The 23,991-nt window shown below is 34.1% G+C and overlaps 4 protein-coding genes across 36 annotated transcripts in view; 2 read left to right on the forward strand and 2 right to left on the reverse strand.

Moving 5' to 3' along the window:
• LOC145319959 (uncharacterized) overlaps positions 1 to 10,567 on the forward strand; it is a 114,526-nt gene extending 103,959 nt beyond the window's left edge. The window contains exons 14-24 of one of the 4 annotated variants that reach the window (XR_013880057.1): positions 274 to 383; positions 670 to 806; positions 1,364 to 1,446; positions 1,701 to 1,941; positions 2,187 to 2,229; positions 2,721 to 2,791; positions 3,270 to 3,495; positions 3,634 to 3,703; positions 3,978 to 4,165; positions 7,143 to 9,786; positions 10,320 to 10,567. Coding sequence is in view for 2 of the 4 variants with exons in the window: in XM_080162365.1 (XP_080018491.1) it covers positions 274 to 383; positions 670 to 806; positions 1,364 to 1,446; positions 1,701 to 1,941; positions 2,187 to 2,229; positions 2,721 to 2,791; positions 3,270 to 3,495; positions 3,634 to 3,703; positions 3,978 to 4,165; positions 7,143 to 7,223 (1,250 nt within the window). In the remaining 2 variants the exon portion in view is untranslated. Of the gene's footprint in view, positions 1 to 273; positions 384 to 669; positions 807 to 1,363; positions 1,447 to 1,700; positions 1,942 to 2,186; positions 2,230 to 2,720; positions 2,792 to 3,269; positions 3,496 to 3,633; positions 3,704 to 3,977; positions 4,166 to 7,142 lie in introns of all 4 variants that reach the window. The other 3 variants (XR_013880058.1, XM_080162365.1, XM_080162364.1) reach the window with 3 other exon arrangements.
• Positions 1 to 23,991, reverse strand: part of Rrp45 (exosome complex component Rrp45) — a 350,250-nt gene that overhangs the window by 118,228 nt on the left and 208,031 nt on the right. The gene's annotated exons all lie outside the window — the stretch shown is intronic.
• Positions 1 to 23,991, reverse strand: part of LOC145319967 (uncharacterized) — a 274,659-nt gene that overhangs the window by 106,071 nt on the left and 144,597 nt on the right. The window lies entirely within an intron of this gene.
• The window catches only part of LOC145319964 (ELMO domain-containing protein 2), a 101,701-nt gene continuing 88,275 nt past the window's right edge, over positions 10,566 to 23,991 (forward strand). For 20 of the 21 annotated variants that reach the window (XR_013880073.1, XR_013880075.1, XR_013880081.1 and 17 more), the window contains exon 1: positions 10,566 to 10,767. The gene's annotated coding sequence lies outside the window, so the exon portion shown is untranslated. Of the gene's footprint in view, positions 10,768 to 22,564; positions 22,963 to 23,991 lie in introns of those variants that run through there. The other variant, XM_080162375.1, reaches the window with a different exon arrangement.

The following is a 23,991-nucleotide window of genomic DNA, read 5'->3' on the forward strand; positions in this document are numbered from 1 at the left end:
GATGGTACAAATATACTTGATCTTGTTATGTTTGGATTATAAAACATCTTTCAGATTTATATATGCATCTGTATGATCAAGTCCTTAAATTTAAGTATGTCTTTAATCTTATCTTGTATTAGGCAATTTGCAACTTTTCATACAATTTTGTTTCGACTTATAAATACAATTAATATTATGCCTTTAACGTTCTGACACTCTACGAGTGTGTAAGTTTATTAGCCTTTATTTTCATTTTAGATATTTTATTAATATTGTCATCCTTGTTTTAAGGTGATCTAAGTGAGGATGAGTTAGCTGAAGAACTTGTGGAGAAACTGCAACATTTCAAAGTTAACACTGAAAAGATTTCAGCCCTCAAGCTCTTGGCTGTTAAAATTGAGGTTTGCTTCATTTCAAAATATTCCTAAAATTAAAATCATTTTTATAAAATGTTAAAATACCTTGATTTATGCTTTAATGGTTTAAGATTTTTTTTTGGGTGGGGGGGGGGGGATTTAATCTTTCAAAGTGTTTTTTTAGATTAGGTAGGATTTTATGCTTAAAAAGATTTTTTATGGGGAGGGGGGGGGGAGTCCTGTTATTATTTATGAGATTTACTTGGCTTTCATTATAGACGGCTTATTTTGCTATGGATAATATGAAAAATATTATCCTGATATTTTTTAGACCTTGTACAGTGCTTGGTGTGCCGGGGCGCTCAACAGAAAATACCTCAAAATTTTCCTGGAAAACGCTCACCGCAAAATGATCCTTGTGGAAAAATTTGACCTGAGCACTGGGCCCTGGACAGCCAGATGGGACAGGTACAGTCCCTTTTCAATTTTTGTCACACTAGCATAGTACAAGTAAAAAAAGGAAGATGTTTCTTTTCATTAAAGCTATAAACAAAAATGCACTCCAAATGAGTGCGTGTTGTTTGTCCTCCTCTTCCAATTGAAGCATGGCGCACACACTCACAAACCGATCTACTTTCATCACTTGTGCGCGGTATTGATGCGCATGTCAACAGAAAACAGAAAAAAATGGCGGGAAACCCGAAGAAAAATAAAATGGCGGCCCATGAGATGTTTTTGCTGTTGGTAATTCTGTCAGGTAACAAAGGAGGTTGGTAAAAACAATAATAGTAATTTTTGGATAGTGTAGGAATATTTGAAGGAAAATATGTCAAAGGGTAGGAAGATATACAATTAGGAACATATTTAAAACAATGTAATATGTATTAACTATGACCATTATTTGCTAAAAAGTATCAAATATTAATTAAATCTTTATGTTTGATATTTTTTAGCAATGCTTTTTTATTGTAACCATGGGGGCAATTAGTGACTTCAGGGGCCTAATCTTGTTTTACTACATTTAGGAATGAGAAACGGTATGAGTTTACAAATTCTGAGACCGGAGTCACCACACACATCAATCCAAATTCTGGCGGCCTAGTTGTAGGTAAGTTTTGCGCATTTTACACAATTTTTGCCAAATTAAACCGTCTTTACAAGGTATATATTATAAAAAGCAGTGCGGTTTTTGTCTGATGTTAAAGATATCGGGAACAGCTGGCTCGATTGATTTTTACTTTTACCTTTTTTACTTAAGTTTTTTTTACCTAATGTCTTTATGTGGTTTTAAGCTATTTTGCGATCCACCTTCCTTTCCTAGAGGTTATTTGAGAGAACTAGTTAAACTATGAACTAATTAAGGTTTTGACGAGCCAGAATCTCCGCAGCCGCCTTCCTTCCCACAAGCGGCACCTCCACCACCACCGCCGCCAAGCGACTCTCCTCCAGCCCCCCCTCCAGCTGACTCACCGCCACCCCCTGCTGCACCCGCAAGTCCTGCTCCCCCACCACCTCCTCCTGAAGATGAGCTAGAAGATGGCGAGGTTGATAAAGAGTTGGATGAACTTATTAATCCAACACAACTGGTGGGGACTTCTGCTAGGTTAGGATCAATGGATTTGGATAATAATAGCGACTGTAATTTATTTGTGTCTAACAGGAAACAGAAAGAAATGATATGATAATGCTTTTGGAAAAACTTACACCACTTTATATTTTGGTTAGATGATAAAAATTTGCCCCTTTAAATATTTTACGTTTTCTCACCCAAAAATTTGTCTGTTTGTTGTACGTACTGAGTTTTGTTGTATTACCACCCAATTACTTATCCATTTATACTTGTATTAGATCATCAGTATCACCCTCAGCAACTGTCAACAATGAACCAGAGGCATACACAACTATATACATAACATTAATTATGGTTTTAATTAAAAACTACGCTGATTTTCTTTGAAATAAGTGTCTAAATTAGTTTCGTAAAGTTCATATTTTATTCTAGATACATAATCTAGGGCTGCTGTTATTTTAAAGACTGACTTGTTTCTAAGACTTTATTTCTCGGCTCTAATTTAAGATAAAATTTGCTGTGAAGATTTACAATACGAACAGAATTTCAATAAATAATCTACTTGGGTCAATTGTTATATCGGCCATGCTACAACAGGGGTAATGATGTATTTATATAGACCTAAAATTTCTCATCCCGTTATGACCACTAAACATCTGCTCTGTAACTTTTTCCCCTTTTTTGTGCTTTGCTACTTATGAATGTTGCCAAAAAGGCCTTATGTATCATTTTATTTAGTAGGTATTGAAGGGAAAGGCATGACATCTTTTTAGCTACTTGACTGATTACCTATAGTTATCTATGATTTGAAGGACATGGACATGTCTGAGGATGAATTAAATGAAAATGATGATGATGGTGTTCCGTTGACTCCGCCCACACCAGGAATATTCATATAAAAATTTGAAAAGCGGGGGGGGGGGGGGGGGGTTAACATCAACTCGCAGCATGCATGAAGTACCGACAATTTTATTTTGTTTGGTTCTTCCTTTCTGAAGATAATAAAGTCAAAACTTGTTTTATGAGTTTGTTTTATTACCTTAACTATATCGAACTAGACGATTTGGAATCATAATTTAAACCATGTTGTTTTTTTAATATTGTCTCTACAACAAACCCCCTTTTATTTACACTGTTGACATGCAACTTTTATAACATAACACCTTAATTTTTTTCATAAAATTTGAGAGAAAAGTACCTAAGCATTTATTTACCTATAGAATATTTACTTGATCTTATTTAGAAAGGCTTCTTACCTATATTTTTAAAACATTATAATAAGACCTTCAGTATTTGGAACTAAACAGTCATCTGAACGACAACCTTTCAAATTGTTGTGCTTTTTATGAATAAAAACTATTAGGAGGTCTATCCTCAGACCATGAGTCAGATGATGACAGGGAGGGGCTAAGCGCCACCACCCCACCCCCAGGAATGGAATCAACACCAAAGCCGCGCTCCCAAAGGGCTACGACATCGGAAGATATGATACATGCTGTTCAGAGGGGCGACCTCCCGCCTCCCCCACCTGGAGTTGTAACTACTGCGGCCCCTGGCCTCACTGTATCCGCTAAACCACAAGTAAAGGTAATAAAAATCTTAAATTTTAGACGGTAAAATCTAAGTAGAAATTTGAATTTCAAGAGAACCAAGTTGTGAAACTTTTTTGAAAACTTAAAAAATGACCTACTTTTTTTTGAAGATTATTACGAAGAAATGTTTTAGGTTCCAGCACCAGCCGAGAAACGTTCACTTAACCTTACAGATGAACTTAGCTCTTTCTACTCGGAAATAGGTAAGATAAATTTTATATCTAACTTATAATGTAAAGTAGTAAGATATTTTGTCTTTACCCTAAGATTTCGATAAATACTGATCTTAGAAGTGTTCTATTTCAGGAAGCTTGACATAGGTCCCAGGGTGATTAAAGACTATTCATTTTTTTTGTTGCTTTTATGCTGTTTCAGATGCCATTGACGCATCCGTTAGTTTTTTATTGAAGGTTTAAGCTCAGAAGGTTTGCTGAATTATTCTCTTTTTTATAAATTGTAACTTTTTATTTGTTTCAGGTTTCAGTGATCCAGTAGACGAACCTGTGGCTGGAGGCCAGGAGGATAGCTTGCCTGAAGCTGCCACTAGTCATCCTGTATCAAGTGCTGAGCCAACACCTCCCAGAGAAATTGGCTCGGGGGGAGATTCTGGACCCCCCTCCCCAACTGGGTCACCCGTCCCTAAGAAAAGGAAGAAAAAGGATAAGGTAATGCATGGGATAGTTCATTGAAAATAGCTTAAAACCACCGAACCATGAGAAGCACAACCTTGTCGGTTCAGCTGTTACCGAGATCTTAAGCTTCAGACGAATAGACAGATATTGTACTACTTTGTATTATAGATAAGCGTAAACCACTTTCATGCCAAAAATGGTATAACAATGTAAATAATCATTATTTATATCAGACTAAAATTGATATTATGTTTCAATTATCGTACCTTTTAGGATATTAAGTTTCAGTTATAAATAAGTTTAAGAAATATAAAGATATCCTTAAATAAAATTTACAGGTTGTCTGTCTGTCTGTCTATAGCTTAAGATCTCGCCAACTGCTGGGATGACGTGGTTCTTCTATTCAGTGAAGCATTTTACCAAGGTCGAGGGAAAGTTCATAACTATTTTGAGGGGAATAACTTTAACATCCCTGAAAAAATCGACCCCAAAAAAGATCAAACTCTTAGGCATAGGGTCGCCACCTTCACTTCCCCAAGTGCTCCCAGAGGCCTCTATGGGTGGGCATAGTAGCTTGTTTAAACATATAAAAATTGTTTCATAAACATAGTAAAAGTTATGTTGTAGATTAATGTTTGCTCTACCTTAATGTAGTTAAATATAGCTAAATATTGAGCAAATTTATTATATGCAAGATTAGGGTTGTTCAAATTATTCTAGTATTTTAAATTTTTAAAAGACTTTTTGGAGAGGTTTTTAAACCTTTACTAAAGCTTTGTCTAAATGATGACCTATATGTTTATATATAAAGTAGAATTTAAAGCGGTCGTATTTACTGGTCTGCTTTTTTGGTAGGAATTTAGAGTTTCCGGCGAAAGAATATAGCCTAAAACTTGGAATGGCTAGAAGGTGTATATTTACTGAAAATCAGATGCTAATCGGTTCAACGGTTATTCTATTTTTATATTAGGGCGTTGTTTTGATTGGAAAATAGATAAAACTACATCAAGATATTTATATAGCTTCCCATTAGAGTAGAATCCATTCGGACCTGGCAATTTTTGACACAAAAAAGACCTTACTACTTTATATTAAAGGATATATTATTCATGATTTGAAAATTACTTGGTTTAACCCTAGTCAGTAGTCATGTTATTATTAGCTTATGCAATATATTTATTTTTAACCTTGCCCTACTCATAACATTAGCGGCCACACAGGGAGTGAAAAGGATAATAGTGCTGAATTAATCTACAACCTTTTCTTCCCCTCTGTAGTTAAAATATACTAATAGCTCAATTTCACTAACAAAAATTTCTGGAAGATAAGATTTCTGTCCATTTACTTTTCCCTGTTTCCATGGATATTTACATTGTGCAATGCATACCAACTTACACTCACAGACACGCATACACATTACGTATTCACCCACACATACATGCACACACATTCACCCACACACACATGCACACACACAACCAATAATATGTATTATCGATCCTGGGTATGAATCCTGCATTCCCTATTTGTTTATCTTCATTCAATAAACCTAAAACAAAATTGAATAGATAAAAACTGTTAAATATATTCTAAATTTAAGCAGCGCCGCAGCCAGTATACATAATGGGTTGAGAAAATTAAGTAATAGGTGCAGTGGAGCATATCAATTTGTTTTTACATGATTCAAAATTTCAAAATTGCAAATGATTACCAATCAGCTTACGATTTTAGTGAATAAATTCTCTGATTTACATTGTACAATTTTTATTATTGTTTTTGCAGGGAGGGAGGGGATATAATACTGTAAATTACGCTGGTATTCAAAGTTTTATAACCAGTTTTTTTTGTTAGCTCAAAAACTTTGGGTCCTGTTATGAAATACTAATTTATTAATACAAAATCAATAGTGTTCAGATGTTTCAACCGATAATTTAATCTAAAGAAAGGGTATTTTTGTTTAAATTAATTTTAAATGTTTTTCATTTTTTGTCCATTGTCTTATCCCTTAAGGTCCCTGTTAATTTGATAGGATTAGAATACGGATGTATTGATTTAATTCATTAGTATCTTATTAAAATTCCGGGTCATGGAAAGAAAACGAAGTTGCGGGTTTCATCGTATTTTCACAGTAACCTTTGAAAGGTTAGTTTAGGTTAGGTTAAGTAAATGTTATATTTTCAACCTACTTTAGACGATAGGATTTTAGATCAATGATTTCTGGTTTAATATTATGCAAACATTAAATGATTGAAATCAATTCAAATTGTTGAATACATGTGCCCGTCTCTGAAGTATGGATTTGCCTGGTGGGTGTCTGCAGGGACGTAGGGGACATTGGACTGTTTACACTAGTCCCAAAGTCTTAAAATAATGTTTTCTTATTCGCTGGCTTAACAATTTTGGGGTCTTTTATTTAATTTTGATTGTTTAGTTTATTAAGTTGAGTGCCCAAACGTTTCAACTACTAATATAGAAAGGGTAATTTTGTGTATCATCATGAGGGATGTGCTTCAATTTATCGGCCATTGTCTTATCCCTTTAGATCCCTGGGGAGTCTGTCTGCTTTGTTGTGGTTACATCACAAGGTTAAACTTGTTAACCCAAATAATAAATACTTTAGTTTAGGCAATTTAATCAAATTTAACATTTTCAGTTTTAAAACAAATGCAATTAAGTTTGATGTTTCATTGAATTTGGTTATTCAATTAACATGGAAATTGGGTTTTAGAATGCTTGATTATAAAATTTTAAACTCTGTGGAAGGCCTAAACCTCCAGTTGGACCACACTGCTGTGTGTTGATTATAATTAACTTTAACTAATCTAAAGTTACACAACCTAACCTTTATCATTAGGAGAAGTTGAACCATTATTTGTTCAAGGGTTAGCTAGAACCCTTGGTACCGATAGACTAACATCCTGTTACTTTTAAATGTATATATAGATGTATGGATAAGACTTGTTTCATCATTTAATTTTTGAATCATAATTATAGTATTTTTCTATTTCAGAATGTGAAAGTGTCGAGTAGTTTATCTATGAAGAAAAAAGGACTTAATTCAATGTTAACAAAGTGGCAGAACATCAAATAATTCATATTAATCATTGTGTTAATGTTATATTTTCAATATTGTAGGTGTTCAATTAAGAATTTAAGTTTATTTTGCGTTATTTTTTAAGGCATTAAATGTTTAAGATATTGATGAGAGCATAAAGTTTTTGTTTCTAACCATATTGTCTTATTTTGTTTTCCGTGATAATAACCTTAATAGAGATTATTTTTGTAATATATAAAAGGGTTAAGCAAAAGCACTAAAAATAAGAATGTATTTTTCAGCTAGGTACAATTTTTTCATTTTTTTATTAATCGCTGGTTAAAAAAATTGGAATACTTTTAATGAATTTTGATTGGTTGATTCTAAAACTGGTAGCATCCAAAATTTTAACTTATAATTTATTATACAGAAGTTGTAACTTTGTTTATCACAAAGTAGATGTATATCAAATTATTGTCCATTGTTTTATCCCCAAAGATCTTTGCTAGATTGTAGTTATTAAGGTTATTTTACTTGGACTTTATCCTTGGACATTTGTACAAATTATTTTTTGACGAAGTTTAAGAACGCAAATCCAGAAGCAACCTTTACTTTTGTGTCACAAGAAAACCACAACACAAATAACTTTTATAATTAAATCTCTTTTTAATAGAAAAACTTTTCCCTTTGGAATGATTTTGGTTTCTGATTATCGGTCCATTGAGTGGGAATAATCATGTATTATTGTAAAATTTTTTTTAATGTACATTTTTTTCTATAAATATTTGGTTCCCTTCGTCCAATATTTTAGCATTTTCATATTATTATCTTTTCTTAAATTTTAGGATGCGCATAAATTGATTCTTGTTTTATTCACTGATTGTCTCAATAATTATCAAAAGTTTCTTTTATGGTTTTATGTTAAGAAATAATATTTCATGTACTTTTTTTCCTTCAGCAATGAATCAAAGTAAAATTCATTAAAAATAACTTTGGGCTAAATCCTAAAATTTTTGATGGAATCCTAGGCGTTAAGGTTTACCTAGCCTTACATAGCCCAGGACATAATGTGTTAGACTCAGGAATTATAAATTCCTAGGCTAGCCTAAGAAGTTTATAATGTGCTAGACTCAGGAATTATATATTCCTAGGCTAGCCTAAGAAGTTTATAATGTGCTAGACTCAGGAATTATAAATTCCTAGGCTAGCCTAAGAAATTTATAATGTGCTAGACTCAGGAATTATAAATTCCTAGGCTAGCCTAAGAAATTTATAATGTGCTAGACTCAGGAATTATATATTCCTAGGCTAGCCTAAGAAGTTTATAATGTGCTAGACTCAGGAATTATAAATTCCTAGGCTAGCCTAAGAAGTTTATAATGTGCTAGACTCAGGAATTATAAATTCCTAGGCTAGCCTAGGAAATTTTATAGGATTTGGTCTATTAATGTTATTTCTAATTGTAAAATATTCTGTTTTAGTTCAAGATACTCTGACAAATTAGATAAAGTAATTTCTAACCAGAAAGATTCAATTTTAAATTTGCATATCCATACAAGAGTTAAAAACCAGAAATAATGGAATAGGCGATATTTATAAATACATTTGCATTATTTTTAACAATATATTTAGTATAATTGTATAATTACATAAACAACATCCGCTCATCGGCGGGTAGGTGATTGGTTCGAATCTCTGCTCAACATTGCGTCAAAATTAATATTTGGAAAATGATTTCTACTGCTGCTATGTGAGATGCGCGAAATTAATAGTAAAGAGTAAAGGGTTGCCTTGGCCTAAAACAGGTGCAACTCGTTACTACATATAGTCAGACTAAAGGTCGTACAATTAAAGAGTTGATTGTCTTTTGGGGTTTTTTGAACTCTATACTCATGGTGTTTAGACGGAAAAGGCGAGGTTAACGGACTTGCCTACTTGAATTATATTATAACTCCGCTATATTTTAAACATTCTTTTAAAGTTGCTTTTCCATATTATCCTAGAAAAATTTAGCCAAAAATCTCCTTAGTATTTCACATGAATAGAACATAATTCGTATTCCTTCACAATGTCAAATATCCAACTTTGAGATGCTGGTCAGTTTGGAATCTTTGCATAAGAAAGGAGACAGTTTTTACACGCGTGTCAAAATTACCCTATTAAAATAGGGGATAAAAACAATTCGATATGTTTAACAATTCAATTTTAGAAAACTCGTCATTTGGGTATGTCTTATTTAAACAATATAAGATTCCTAGAGTATGACGATACACTTTTGTATGGATACCAGGGCTAGCTCAAGCTTCACGTTTAAGTTTAAACGGTGTAAATTACACTGGTTCCGACGTCATATAAACTCTTATCTTATTTATTTCAGAATTTTAAGGTACTCTTATTGATTTATGATTTATTGTTTTCAAACTTTTCCCCAATAATACTTTAATAACATAAAATAACCCCAAAACCGAAAGACCCCAAAAAAATCAGCCTTAATTTAGTTGGGAGAAAATTTTGCAAATTTGAGCGTATTACCTACATACATAAGTGACTTTCTAACCATAATATTTTCTCATTTCGCATCAGGTTAGATATTATAAACTGCATTTTTGTGATAAAGAGGGTAATTTTTTTGCGTGTTATCCGTTAGGTTGTGTGTAAGCGTTCAGTCAAATGTGTTTATTAAATCAAACTGTAACTAATTTCGACCAAATGTATTATATGATACTAGCGGCTGCGCCCCTAGAAGCCTCTAGGGGCACTTGAGGTAGGGTGGAAAAGTCGACTCCATCCCATTTTAAATTTGAGTTTCAAAAGAGTAAAAAAAATATTTTTTGGGGGAGGGGGGTGAAGACATATCTCAAAAAATAGTTTAAAACCTTCCCAGGACATATAAGAAGCTTCACTGTAAAGGAGAACAATATCGGTTCGACGGTTAGCAAGATCTACCCTGAAGAGTAGAATCCGATCGGTTCAGTGGTTACCGAGATCTTAAGGGACAGACAGACAGACGGACGGACAGACGGACAGACAGACATCGTTCTACTTTGTATTATAGATAGTCAAAATTAGGAACAGTTTGACTTAATAAGTTAACACACAACTTTCCGGATAACACGCGAAAAAATTACCCTCTTACTTTTTTATTATGATAAGACGTAAAACGTGTTAGGGTTGATAAAAACTTTATGTTATTACATATTTAGTTACCATTTTAGTAAATTAACATTCAAAAGAATTCTTATACTGCAAAATATTTATCTTTTTTTTTGTACACTATTGCAATATTAATTTTGTACTATGTTATAATAGCTTTCTATTTCAATTATTATTAATACCATGTTTAAAAAAGATTAAATGATTAATATGCTTCTCGTGTTCAATTATTACTTCCTGTTACAGAATATTGGTTCAAAATGTCATGATATAATTAGGTGGTTCCTTTAGTTATTTACAACTGTGATATTACAGAAGGATTCCTACCTTCGAAACCTGGAAACTGTGATGTTATGGAAACCTAACTAATTTATAGGAGCAGCTTGAAATAGTACAAAAAATTGGATCTGCCTGGTTGTGTAGATCAAGCCGCCAGGGTTAGGGTCAGGTAAGAATGAATGGACTTTCACTCAAAGTCCCTCAAAGCACAACTCCCTTATTTTTGAAACAACATATATTTATTTTCTATTCCAAACCCCTGAAAGGAGCTCTAATCCTGCGGGGCTATTCAGTACTGACCTAAAGTAATATACGAACAAACTAAACCCCTTAAAAATAAATAAGAGGTGTTTCTGTGCTCGATAAGGCACTATGAGTGAAACCGCCGGATAATTTTATGGAATTTGTTAAAATATGCTGTGCTGCTTATCAATTTTCTGTATTTGCACGGGTCTTGTTGCAAAATTGTCTCTTTCAATGATTATTTTTATTTTCACGCTTTTAGGAGATTTAAGATATAGAACCATTTGTTTAGATCATACTTTTGGCATTTCTGCGATACTTTAGAAGCAAAACTTCTCAATAACTCGTTTTTTTTAAAGTTCGTGGGTTCTATTTCTTTGTATAATCAGGAACTTTTGTCCGTTTCATAAATCTCGTTTCTTAGCCTTAGAAATGAATAAAAAATACCATCTTTACGTTTTTTGAGTATTCGCCAACTTTAGAGGTTATTTTTAGTCATTTCTAAGGCTAAAAACGAGATATTTTTAAACGGACAAATGTTCCTGACTCTACTCCTCAATGCCTTTTCAGGAACACCATGAAGCCATAGTTCTGATTCTAATTTTTTTTTTTTTTACTAAATAGCTATACAATTGTACGTGTGGTAGCCAACGGTTTTTAGACTTAAGATAAAGGGGGACGTAACTGAAGCTTTTTTGATGCTGGGGGGGGGTTTTCTCCGGAACCACTTAATGAACCGTGCAAATTTTTTGGACTTAAGCTTTTAGGGGTATGAACATCTAATGGTTTCAAAGTCAACCCCCTACCCCCACCCCCTAGCCCCCCGGGGCTCAAAACCCCCCCTAAAAATGAACCTAACCTTAATTTTCTCAGAAACCATTTGACCAATAGGGATGAATTCTTAAACTTAAGCTTTTAAGGTTATAAACTAACTTCTAGTTTAGAAATCAACCCCCTGCCGCCAACTCCTAGCCCTCCGGGGCTGAAAAAAACCCTAAAAATGAACCTAACCTTAATTTTCTCAGAAACCATTCGACCAATAGAGATGATTTCTTAAACTTAAGCCTTTATGGTTAAAAACTAGCTTTTGGTATAGAAGTCAACCCCCTGCCGCTAACCCCTAGCCCTCCGGGGATCAAAAAACCCATAAAAATGAACCTAACCTTAATTTTCTCAGAAACCATTTGACCAATAGAGATGATTTCTTAAACTTAAGCTTTTATGGTTATAAACTAACTCCTAGTTTAGAAGTCACCCCCCTGCCACCAACCCCTAGCCCTCTGGGGCTCCAAAAAACCCTAATAATGAACCTAACCTATTTCCTCACAAACCATTCGACCAATAGATGATTTCTTAAACTTAAGCTTTTATGGTTATAAACTAAATTTTGGTTTATAAGTCACCCCCCTGCCGCCAACCCCTAGCCCTCCGGGGCTTCAAAACCCTAAAAATGAACCTAACCTTAATTTTCTCAGAAACCATTCGACCAATAGAGATGATTTCTTAAACTTAAGCCTTTATAGTTATAAACTAGCTTTTGGTATAGAAGTAACCCCCTTTAAGCCTTTATAGTTATAAACTAGCTTTTGGTATAGAAGTAACCCCCCTGCCGCTAACCACTATCCCTACGGGGAACAAAAAAAAACCATAAAAATGAACCTAACCTTTATTTTCTCCGGAACCATTTGACCAATAGAGATGATTTCTTAAACTTAAGCTTTTATGCTTATAAACTAACTTATAGTTTAGAAGTCACCCCCCTGCTGTCAACCCCTGGCCCTCCAGGACTCCAAAAACCTCCAAAATGAACCTAACCTTAATTTTCTCAGAAACCATTTGGACAATAGAGATGATAGCTTAAACTTAAGCTATAATGCTAATAAACTAACTTCTAGTTTAGAAGACAACCCCCTGCCGCCAACCCCTGGCCCTCCAGGACTCCAAAAAACCCCAAAATGAACCTAACCTTAATTTTCTCAGAAACCATTTGGACAAGAGAGATGATTGCTTAAACTTAAGCTATAATGCTAATAAACTAACTTTTAGTTTAGAAGTCTTCCCACCCCTGCCTCCAACCCCTAGCCTTCCTGGGCTTTAAAAAAACCTAAAAATGAACCTAACTTTATTTTTCTCAGAAACCATTTGATCAATAGAGATGGGTGTTTATGTTATGGTTATAAACTAAATTTTATTTTAGAAGTCACCCACCCCATAGCCCCCCTGGGCTGAAAAACCCCCTAAAAAATTTACTTTAGCTTAAATTTCCAGTAATTTTTTTAAAACATGCTTTCAGAGGAATAACCTAACCTCAGTTTTCTCAGGAACAGCATTATTAAATGTGCAGATATTTTGGACTTCAGCTGTTATGGGAAAAAATTAACTTTTCGTTAATGAATTAATGATTAAAGATTTATTTTACTATTTTAAGAGAAGAAGGATGTCAATCAATTTTGTAAGAGTTGGGACTCTATATACTTTGTTTGCGGCAGGGGGATGACTTCTAAACTATAGTTAGTTTATAAGCATAAAAGTATAAGTTTAGGAAATCATCCCTATTGGTCAAATGGTTTCTGAGAAAATTAAGGTTAGGTACATTTTAAGGGTTTTTTGAGCCCCGGAGGGCTAGGGGTTGGCATCAGGGGGGTGACTTCTAAATCAAAATTTAGTTTATAACCATAAAAGCTTAAGTTTAAGAAATCATCTCTATTGGTCGAATGGTTTCTGAGAAAATTAAGGTTAGGTTCATTTTTAGGGTTTTTGAAGTCCCGGAGGGCTTGGGGTTGGTGGCAGGGGGTTGACTTCTATACCAAAAGCTAGTTTTTAGAGCCCCGGAGGGCTAGGGGTTGGCGGCAGGGGGGTGACTTATAATCTAGGAGTTAGTTTATAATCATAAAAGCATAAGTTTAAGAAATCATCCTTATTGGTCAAATGGTTTCTGAGAAAATTAAGGTTAGGTTCATTTTTAGGATTTTTTTTAGCCCCGGAGGGCTAGAGGTTGGCGGCAGGGGGGTGACTTATAATCTAGAAGTTAGTTAATAACCATAAAAGCTAAAGTTTAAGAAATTATCATTATTGGTCGAATGGTTTGTGAGGAAATTAAGGTTAGGTACATTTTTGGGGTTTTTTTGAGCCCCAGAGGGCTAGGGGTTGGTGACAGGGGGGTGACTTCTAAACTAGGAGTTAGTTTATAACCATAAAAGCTTAAGTTTAAGAAATCATCTCTATTAGTCAAATGGTTCCTGAGAAAATAAAGGTTAGGTTCATTTTTATGGGTTATTTTGATCCCCGGAGGGCTAGGGGTTAGCGGCAGGGGGGTGACTTCTATACCAAAAGCTAGTTTATAACCATAAAGGCTTAAGTTTAAGAAATCATCTCTATTGATCGAATGGTTTTTGAGAAAATTAAGGTTAGGTTCATTTTTAGGGTTTTTGAAGCCCAGGAGGGCTTGGGGTTGGCGGCAGGGGGTTGACTTCTATACCAAAAGCTAGTTTTTAACCATAAAGGCTTAAGTTTAAGAAATCATCTCTATTGGCCGAATGGTTTGTGAGGAAATTAAGGTTAGGTTCATTTTTAGGGTTTTTTGGAGCCCCAGAGGGTTAGGGGTTGGTGGCAGGGGGTTGACTTCTAAACTAGAAGTTAGTTTATAACCATAAAAGTTTAAATTTAAGAAATCATCCCTATTGGTCAAATGGTTTCTGAGAAAATTAAGGTTAGGTTCATTTTTAGGGGGGTTTTGAGCCCCGGGGGGCTAGGGGGTGGGGGTAGGGTAGATATACCACACTTTTCTGGGATCTTGCTGAGTCAAGTATCAACTGTTGGGAATATCAAAGGATGACTCCATGCAAAATTTGAGCCGGATCCGGCCAAAACCGGCCGTGAATTTTATGAAAAACCGGTTTTTTCCGGGTTTTAAGGGGTATCTGTAAATCGATTCAGCTGGAGCAAAACCGGTTAGAGGTACAAAAAATTTTACTTCACATGAAATTTAGCCAATGCAATTGCGTACAAAAATGTACTTCATCATCAACTTGATTGGACAACTCTTTCCCCTCCTAAATGTCTATTAAAACCTCGGAAACGGCAAAAATCGCCAAAAATCACGCCTTCGGCGGCAAATAACGGCTAAACGGTCAGCCGGAGGCGAATGAAACATAAATAAAGAAATGTCTGCCTCAAAAAGTTGTTCAACATCAAAGAGATGCTTGAAGTCTCTAAAACGACTCCTTCCCCTCCTTTAAGGGGAAAAACTGAAAAAACGTGATTTTCAAAAGTATGCCCACTTCGTGGGTGTGGGGGGCACTGAACCCGTCACCCCAGGGTCACCAAATATAAAGTCTAGGCGGCCCACAATGCTGAATTTTCACCAAGTGAAAGTCTTGTGTCATTATCTCTTATGAGAAAAAAGTTATTAATTAATTAAAATTTCAGATTGTGATTTTTTGATGGATTTCTTTGATGAAATGACAGGCTGGTCAATTTTTAGGCCATTTTTTGCTGTTTTCGGCCCTCCACGACCAAACGGTTTGAGATAATCTCACGGGACCTTTTGCCTGACCTAAGCCTGGTTATTTGTAAGGTCTAAGAAAAAAAAATCCCGGATTGGATGAAGCACGACGTCGCTGCGTGCCGTCAAAAATCGCTGGTCGGCTCATTTTGCCCCCTCAAACCCTCACCTCGTGCCATTTTTCTGTGTAAAGATTATAATTATAATCTTTTGCGTAAGTCTGTTTTTTTTTCCTAGACCTCACAAATAACCAGACTTAGGTTGGGCAAAAGGTCCCATGAGATTATCTCAAACTGTTTGGGCGTGACGGCCCAAAAACCGCAAAAAATGGCCTAAAAATTGACCGGCCTGTCATTTCATCAAAGAAATCCATCAAAAAATCACAATTTGAAATTTTAATTAATTAATAACTTTTTTCTCATAAGAGATAATGACACAAGACTTTCACTTGGTGAAAATTCAGCATTGTGGGCCGCCTAGACTTTATATTTGGTGACCCTGGGGTGACGGGTTCAGTGCCCCCCACACCCACGAAGTGGGCATACTTTTGAAAATCACGTTTTTTCAGTTTTTCCCCTTAAAGGAGGGGAAGGAGTCGTTTCAGAGACTTCAAGCATCTCTTTGATGTTGAACAACTTTTTGAGGCAGACATTTCTTTATTTATGTTTCATTCGCCTCCGGCTGACCGTTTAGCCGTTATTTGCCGCCGAAGGCGTGATTTTTGGCGATTTTTGCCGTTTCCGAGGCTTTAATGGACATTTAGGAGGGGAAAGAGTTGTCCAATCAAGTTGATGATGAAGTACATTTTTGTACGCAATTGCATTGGCTAAATTTCATGTGAAGTAAAATTTTTTGTACCTCTAACCGGTTTTGCTCCAGCTGAATCGATTTACAGATACCCCCTAAAAACCGGAAAAAACCGGTTTTTCATAAAATTCACGGCCGGTTTTGGCCGGATCCGGCTCAAATTTTGCATGGAGTCATCCTTTAATATTCCCAACAGTTGATACTTGACTCAGCAAGATCCCAGAAAAGTGTGGTATATCTAGGGTAGGGGGTTGACTTTGAAACCATAAGATGTTCATACCCCTAAAAGCTTAAGTCCAAAAAATTTGCACGGTTCATCAAGTGGTTCCGGAGAAAACCCCCCCCCCCAGCATCAAAAAAGCTTCAGTTACGTCCCCCTTTTAAACCATTTAGAGGTGTATTTTCTTTATAGAAATCATATGCAAGTTCCCACTATGGTCTCAGATAAAAATGTCCCAAATCGACCCACCCAAATAATCAAGTTCTAAAAATGCAAGTATTTCCCTAAACAGAATCCTGTATTTACGCAATTTTAGAACAATTTTATATATCTAAATCAAAATTATGCATATAAGGTTCATGTTCTTTTGTTCTTCCAAAGCTTCGCTATTATGGATGTGGTCATAGTTTTTTATATTTCTAGTTTGATCACATACAAGTTTTCCCTTTGAGATTAGTATAAAGCAGAAGAATGCATTGTCCATCCCAAGATTAACACATCATAAGCATAACCCCAAATTTTTAACCCTTTAGTGACCAGCAGAAAAAAATCAATTTAATAAGATATGACTTTTTTGATGGGGAGGCGGGGGGGGGGGGTTAGTATTGTAGCTACTCTATAACTAGAGTAGGTATGACTGTCACCATAGATTCTTTTTTGAATCACGGAATTAGCATTTAACGAGAGTTTCATAATCTTTTTCTTAAAACTAGTGATGGGAATCCGGATCCGGAATCCGAATCCGGAATCCGCCCAATTTTCGGCCAATTTTGGAATCCGAATCCGGATCCGGAATCCGTTTTTTATAGCGGATTCCGGATTCTAAATTGGTAGGCTAAATTAAATTTAAATAGGTTAGAAAATACCAAACACATTTTTAGGACATACGTAGCACTTAAATTTTTAAATTTACTTATGTGATGTAAATGTTTTAGTTATGCTGGAAGTCAACACTTTAAACAAATCAAGGCTTCAACCAAGTAACATAGTGATAAATTAACGAAAAAAGCTATCCCTCTGTGACGGACGGCCTTTTAAAATACTGCTAGAATCCGGAATCCGAATCCGGAATCCGCCAAAAATAAGAATCCGGAATCCGCAAGAATCCGTCACTTTTTTTGACGGATTCCTTCAGAATCCGGAATCCGAATCCGGCCCAAAAATTCGACGGATTCCCATCCCTACTTAAAACATACAGTACATGTTTCTAAAAAGTGCTTTTCATAAAAAAAAGCTACTAATGAAATAAATTAAGCTTGACAAGAACCATGAACTTAATTGGTTCACTGGTTGGCAAAATCTTAACAGACAAACAAAAAAAATCTGATGATTTCTTTATAGGATTACAAGATGCTTCACCACTAGCCTCAAGGGGAGGGCGGGGGATACAAGCCTACAACAAACAATTTCTTATAAAGCTTCTCTAAAAAGTACAAACCAATTGGATTTAACTTCAGACAAAAAAAACCTTACTACTTTATATATAGGATAGTTTGAGTTGTTCGATTTTCTTATTTTATAAGTTAAACTATACCTATTGTAAAGAAAAATAAGGTCTAGGAACTTTTAAGATTATGATATGAAGGGTTTACTTGTATGCAGTAGAGACTCGCATAGAATTTGTACCCAGATAGCTCACAACTATGTCTGTATACTATATATGTATGTATTGTCTAACACAGGCAAATAAGGATTTAAAGAGAAGGTTTCTGAAATTATGGTTATTTCATTTTTTTAAAGATGATTTCTTAAACTATAAGGTGAAAGTAAAAAAGCGAAGCATTATCATATTTGAGTTTAAAAACTTTAGCACTGCGATGTGAAGTTTCCTGTATTTAAGCGACTTATTGACATAAATAACTAACCAAATACTAAAAGATAAATTTTTATATCCATGCTGAGTGTCATATTTTTTTCATTTAAATGATAAGAATAACCCCTTCCCACGTACTTTAAGGGTCCGTTTACCCGGTATGAGAAAAGCTAATTTTCATAAATCCTAAGAAGTAAAATTTTTGTTTATATAATTTTTGTACTTTTAACTAAAGTAAAGCATTTGATTCTTCTTTTAATAAGTGCGGTTATGTATTTTGTTAAATATTACAGTTTTTAAAAGAAAGGAAAAAGATTTTGGAGGGGTGGGGGTGGGAGTTATTTTTTTCTATGCCAAAAATAGTTATAAAACTTCCCTTGACCTATAAGAAGCTAATACTGTAAAGGAGAACCACATCTGTTTAGCGAGATCCCGTGGTACACTTAGACAGACATCCTGGTACTTTTATACAATGATTACAAATCTCTGAATTCCTGGCTGACATGCCAGCCCTAACAAAGAGCCTGCTAATCATTTAATTATATCTTGGTTCACCGTTTATACAGTTCACTAACCTAGTTAATAGGATGCTAGATAGTCTCACAGACAAGATAGACAGAAAAACTGTTGCAGAACTATTATATTTGATTTCTACCAGATGTACATATAGGTTTAGTATGATTCTCCTATAAATTGAGCGACAAAATGTTTGAACGATATCATTTCATGAAAGCTAGCTTTATCGTAAGAAATTCAACTATTTATAGCTGACATGTGTATGGATGAAATAAAAAATTATCACCCTATCGTACCACAATGGTCTACTAACAAATAATATAGCCGGATTGTTTCTAAACTAAGTTTCTATTGGTTAAATTTACTAATTAGGGATCTTGATCTGATTGTATTTTCCTTTAAATATTTAATTAAATAGCTTCCGGGATGGTTTTAGGATATTTATTTTTAGATTTTAGTTGTTAAATGGTTTATTACTATTTTGATCCCCTAGATTTCAGGGGCGCAGCCTCTAAATAATGGAAAGACTGTTTTTATCAAAGCAGAAAGTTTGTAGTTTGTATTAACAACATGGATATAAACTTTTGCAATATAGCCGTACTTTTCACTAATTTCTGCTAATTCTAATTCTGCGTATACACAGACTGACAGACAGACGAACACACACAAATATAGAACACCAACAAGCACTGAGTCTGTCGCACACACACACATGCAGACATTAAATTATTAACAAAATAGTACATTTACACTAACACACATTCATAGATAAAGGTATATTTATTAAAACTAAAAAGTAGATCTCAGGATGGTGTTAGGCTATTTTTCTCCTCTCTTTTCTTATTCCTTTGAGTAAATACCCCCTAGATGCTAAGGGGCGAAGCCGATACTTTATTTATCTAAAACTTTGAGTGTTCAACCTCCTTTAATTTATTATATTTATCATTTAAACCATGTATATTTATACAGAAAACTAACCTGACATGATTATTTATTGGTACAAATACACAAACCAATGCTTTGTCCCAGGGATATAAAAGGATAAGACAATAGCTGATAAATTTATGTTATCCCCAATGTTTATACAAAAAATTATATCTTATGTAGATTAATATTAGTGATTGAACCGTTTGGACACGCAACTTAATGACCCAACCAAACAAAAAACGTTATTAACTAACTTTGGGACTAGTGTAATAAACAACCAAATGTCCCCGCCCTCCCTGGCGTTGCCCGCCTTTCTATCTATTTCTAGACAATTCAATGTCTTTTTTTTAAATTGGGGAAAGGTTCATTTTTAGCCCAACTATCACTGCCGTATTAATAATGTTCATACGAACCAACAAAGTAAAGGAAGAGCAAAAATATCATTTTTTACTTGAGTTAAATAAAAAAGAAACAAAATAAACTAACCTTTTTATTATTGTTTTCTGATAAAACAAGAAAGAAGACGGACATATATGCGCAATTATGAATTATATTCTCATTTGCTAGGGAAATTTTATCACATATTACAAGTGTCCCTTATTGCGTTATAGACTGACAAAGTAGTTTTATATAACGCCAGAGATGGCATAAAAAAAACCACGTGGTTTAAATCAAGTGGTTTAAACCAAAAAAACAAGCTTAAAAAACAAAGGTGGGATGGTTTAAATGTTTTTTTTAATATTTATACAAAGGCCTATCTTTCCAGTTATAATACGTAAATAATACAGTAAATATCTGTCAGTCAGGGTTGTCAAATCGGGCGGGCGGTTTTGGGCTGCCCTTTTTCGGGTCCTTTTGGGCCGATTTGGGCACCCCCCGTTTCGGGGGTGAGAAAAAGGGGGAAGGCGTGAAAAAAGAGGGGGGCAGGCCTATAATTTGGATATTATTAAAAAACCAAAAAACCTGGTTTTTATAAAAAACAAAAACAAAAAAACTTAGTTTAAACCAAAAAAAAAACTGTTTTTTTTTTTTTTTTTTAAAAAACCTGGGTTTTTTTCCAACTCTGTATAACGCTTTGACGGACAGACATATACAATTACAATATACCTTTATTTATAAAGTCAGTACATAGCAAAACAATAAACCCTACAAATGATTGTATGTTCTATAATTGGCAAATTAGTTCCTCTATGGCCTTTACAAAAACGTCGTGTATATAGATTTTAACTTTACAATTGTAGGAATAGAAAAAGAGAATGGAGTTAATATTACAAAGGAGAAGTAAAAAGGTAGAAAAGAATAGCAAATGGGAAGAAGGTTATCATAAAAAGCTGTAAATGAAAAATTACTATTTTTTGGCTTTTTATTTACTAAATAAAAGCTACTAAAAAGGCATTTACTTATTTACTTTCCCCTCTGATCCCAGCATAATTCTTACATACTGTAAGAATTTGTAAAACATTAATTTCCCTATTTATAAAAAGTTTACCTACATCAAAAAAGAATTATTTGTTTTATTTTATTTAAACGCGTCATTTTTAAACTTTAATGGATTTTAAGTATTTCAAGTTTTTATCAATATTAAGTGATATATTCCGTTATTTTCTGCTGTTTTGACCGATTGTGTTCCAACCATCCCGGGTCCCCTTTTCTTTCTCTTTCTCTCTCCCTATCTTTGTTTCTCTCTCTGTGTAATGGAGGGACACTGAATGGTAGAAAGAAGGTAGATAGTGACAAAATACAAGTTTGAAATACAGTTCCAAAAGCCGGCAACACCAACAACTGTGGTAGAAGAAGAACGGCGGCGCGTAAAGAGGGCTCTAGGGAGGGTGGAGTGTATACATATAGGAATGGGACACTCAAGGATTATACTTTTTTCTAAAGAATGATTTGATTTTTTAAAAACTTTTTTACGTTGATTATCCAAGAAAATTACAAATACCTTTGAACAAAACATTTTCTAGACTAGGGAGTTTTATAGTGTTAATTCTACTTTAGAAAAATTGTAATATTTTAAAATCTTCTAAGGTATCATAGTGGATAAGACAATGGACGATAATGAATTTATATAAATCCCCTTATAATTGGTGAAAAGTTTAGACACTTATTGGGAACCATCAAGTCAAAATTCAGTAAAATTTCAATTTTGAGTTAACGAATAAGATAACGAGGAAATAAACTTTCGGTACCAGTGTAATTTACAGTCCAATGTACCCTCCTTCTCTGACTCTCGCCACACTACTTATCGTTTATTTAATATAGTGTTGATATTAGATACTAGCATAGTGTCCTTTAATTCAGGGGGGGAATAAAGATAGAGAAAGAGAGAGCCTCAATTTGCTGCTTACGGAGAATAACAGTCTTTATCGGAGAAAGAAAGCGGAGGAAAAAAGAGAGAGAGGGAGAAGTAAGTGTTTTAGGAGGTGTTGATATTAAAAAAGAGTCGTTCCACCAAAGTGGAATGGTTTTAACTGCTCCCCTGCACGCTGTGCTATTGCAGATAGAAGGTTGCTCCTTATATTTCCCTCATAAACGTCATTTATTTTAAATCATCAAATTATTTACTCATGTCCTTTTAAAAAAAATTTTAAAAGTCAGGTTTATTGCTATGTTTAGGAATAATTTGAAAAGCAACACATTTTATGGACAGTAGAGAATAATATCAGGTATCTTGAGGGATAAGACAATGGACGAAAAACTGATGTACGACCCCAATTATGATAAATATCCCTTTAGTAAATTAGTTGGTATAATTTAACAGTGTAACCTAGTCCAATGTCACTAACTAATATACTTAAAATTTTTTTTTTGAGTTCATTCTACTTTTAACTTATTTTGTACTACAGCATAGTGTGCTTGTTTATTGCGCCCCTCTCACCCCACCCCCCTCCATCCCCCCACCTGGTTCTGATGTGTTTAAATACACTCTTCAGTCCGCACCCACAGAGTCGGAGACTAAACAGCTCCGCTACCTAGCAGACAAACAACTGTTCATGGTCTATAAAACATAATTTATCCAAAAGAATTACCATAACAATGTAAAATGTTTGTTACTTAGTGATACAGATCTTTTAGCAATCATGTTAAAAATACCATAAAAGTATTTGAAATAAAACAAAAACGGTGCTTTAATTTGAACGTAATAAAAAGTTAAACATAAACACAATTGTTTAAAGTCATGGCTAAAGTTATAAAACAAATCAACAGATAATTCAAATTTTTTCTAATAAAAAAAATGTGATTTTTAAGTTATTAAGACAGTTAAATACTAAAAATGAGCAGATTTTAGTGCTTTGATTATTTCTATAATAGCTGGTGTTATTTTTATACACAGGTAAACAAAGTTATTAAGTTTGACAACACGCTGTTCCTTAATTAATTAAAATATCTTGTCATGTCACATTAAAAAGACCTTTTTGGAAATAGATAAAAATAGGTAGGGTAAGGGGGGGGAAGTTTCGGTAAGGGGCTATTCTCGGTAATTTCGACCTACCTTCATTAAATGACCTTTTTCTCCATGTTCCTTTCAACTGACAGAAAAAAACATAAAAGCAAATTTGTTCCTTATTAAATTGCCTACAAAAAAGTATAAAATGAATTTTTTGTGAGATGAATATTAAGGGTACTTATTGGGTCTCAAAGTCGGACGAAAAAATTTTTTTTTCCAAAAATTTTTTAGAAGGTGTGTAAAGATTGACCTACACAAAAATTGGTAAGACCTAGAGCTGATCTGAAAAACTTTTTGAACTAGAAATTGCCCGCTTTTTCCAAATCCGTTGAGAGCTTTAAAATCGGGTTAATATTTTTTTCAAAAATGACCAAAGTTGGCGCCGGGGGAAAAATCGGTAATTTCAAAAGAAATTAAAATTCAACTTTTAAGGTCATGTTTTCATGTTTTCTTTTGTCAAATCTATTATTCCATATGGACTTTTTAAGAATTAGGCCTAAAAATGAATAGAACAGATAAAAAACAAAAAAAAAATTAATTTTATTTTTTGAATCAAAATTTTGCGAGGAAAAAATCAAAATTTCTGGTCCTTAGAAAAAAAAATATTTTTGACATAGGAGGAATAGTCCGATCTTTATGAATTTTTTTGTGGTTAATCCCAATCACCTATACTAATTATGATTTATTACGCTTGTTTGGTCGTTTGGCCTTTTTTCATCGGTTTTTTAAAGGTTAAAATGTAGTCAAGATTTTTTGCAAAGATGACACTTTTGCTTCAAATTCAATTTTTAAGGTCAATTTTTAATCAATTTTCATGTTTTTTGGGCTAAATCTATAGTTCAATGTGAGCTTTTTTAGGATCAGGCCTAAAAAGTAATAAAATACGTTTTTTTCTTATATTAATTTTAAGTTTTT

The sequence above is a fragment of the Acartia tonsa genome, chromosome 5, assembly GCF_053477335.1.
Source record: "Acartia tonsa isolate MP-2025a chromosome 5, ASM5347733v1, whole genome shotgun sequence".
Lineage (NCBI taxonomy): Eukaryota > Metazoa > Arthropoda > Copepoda > Calanoida > Acartiidae > Acartia > Acartia tonsa.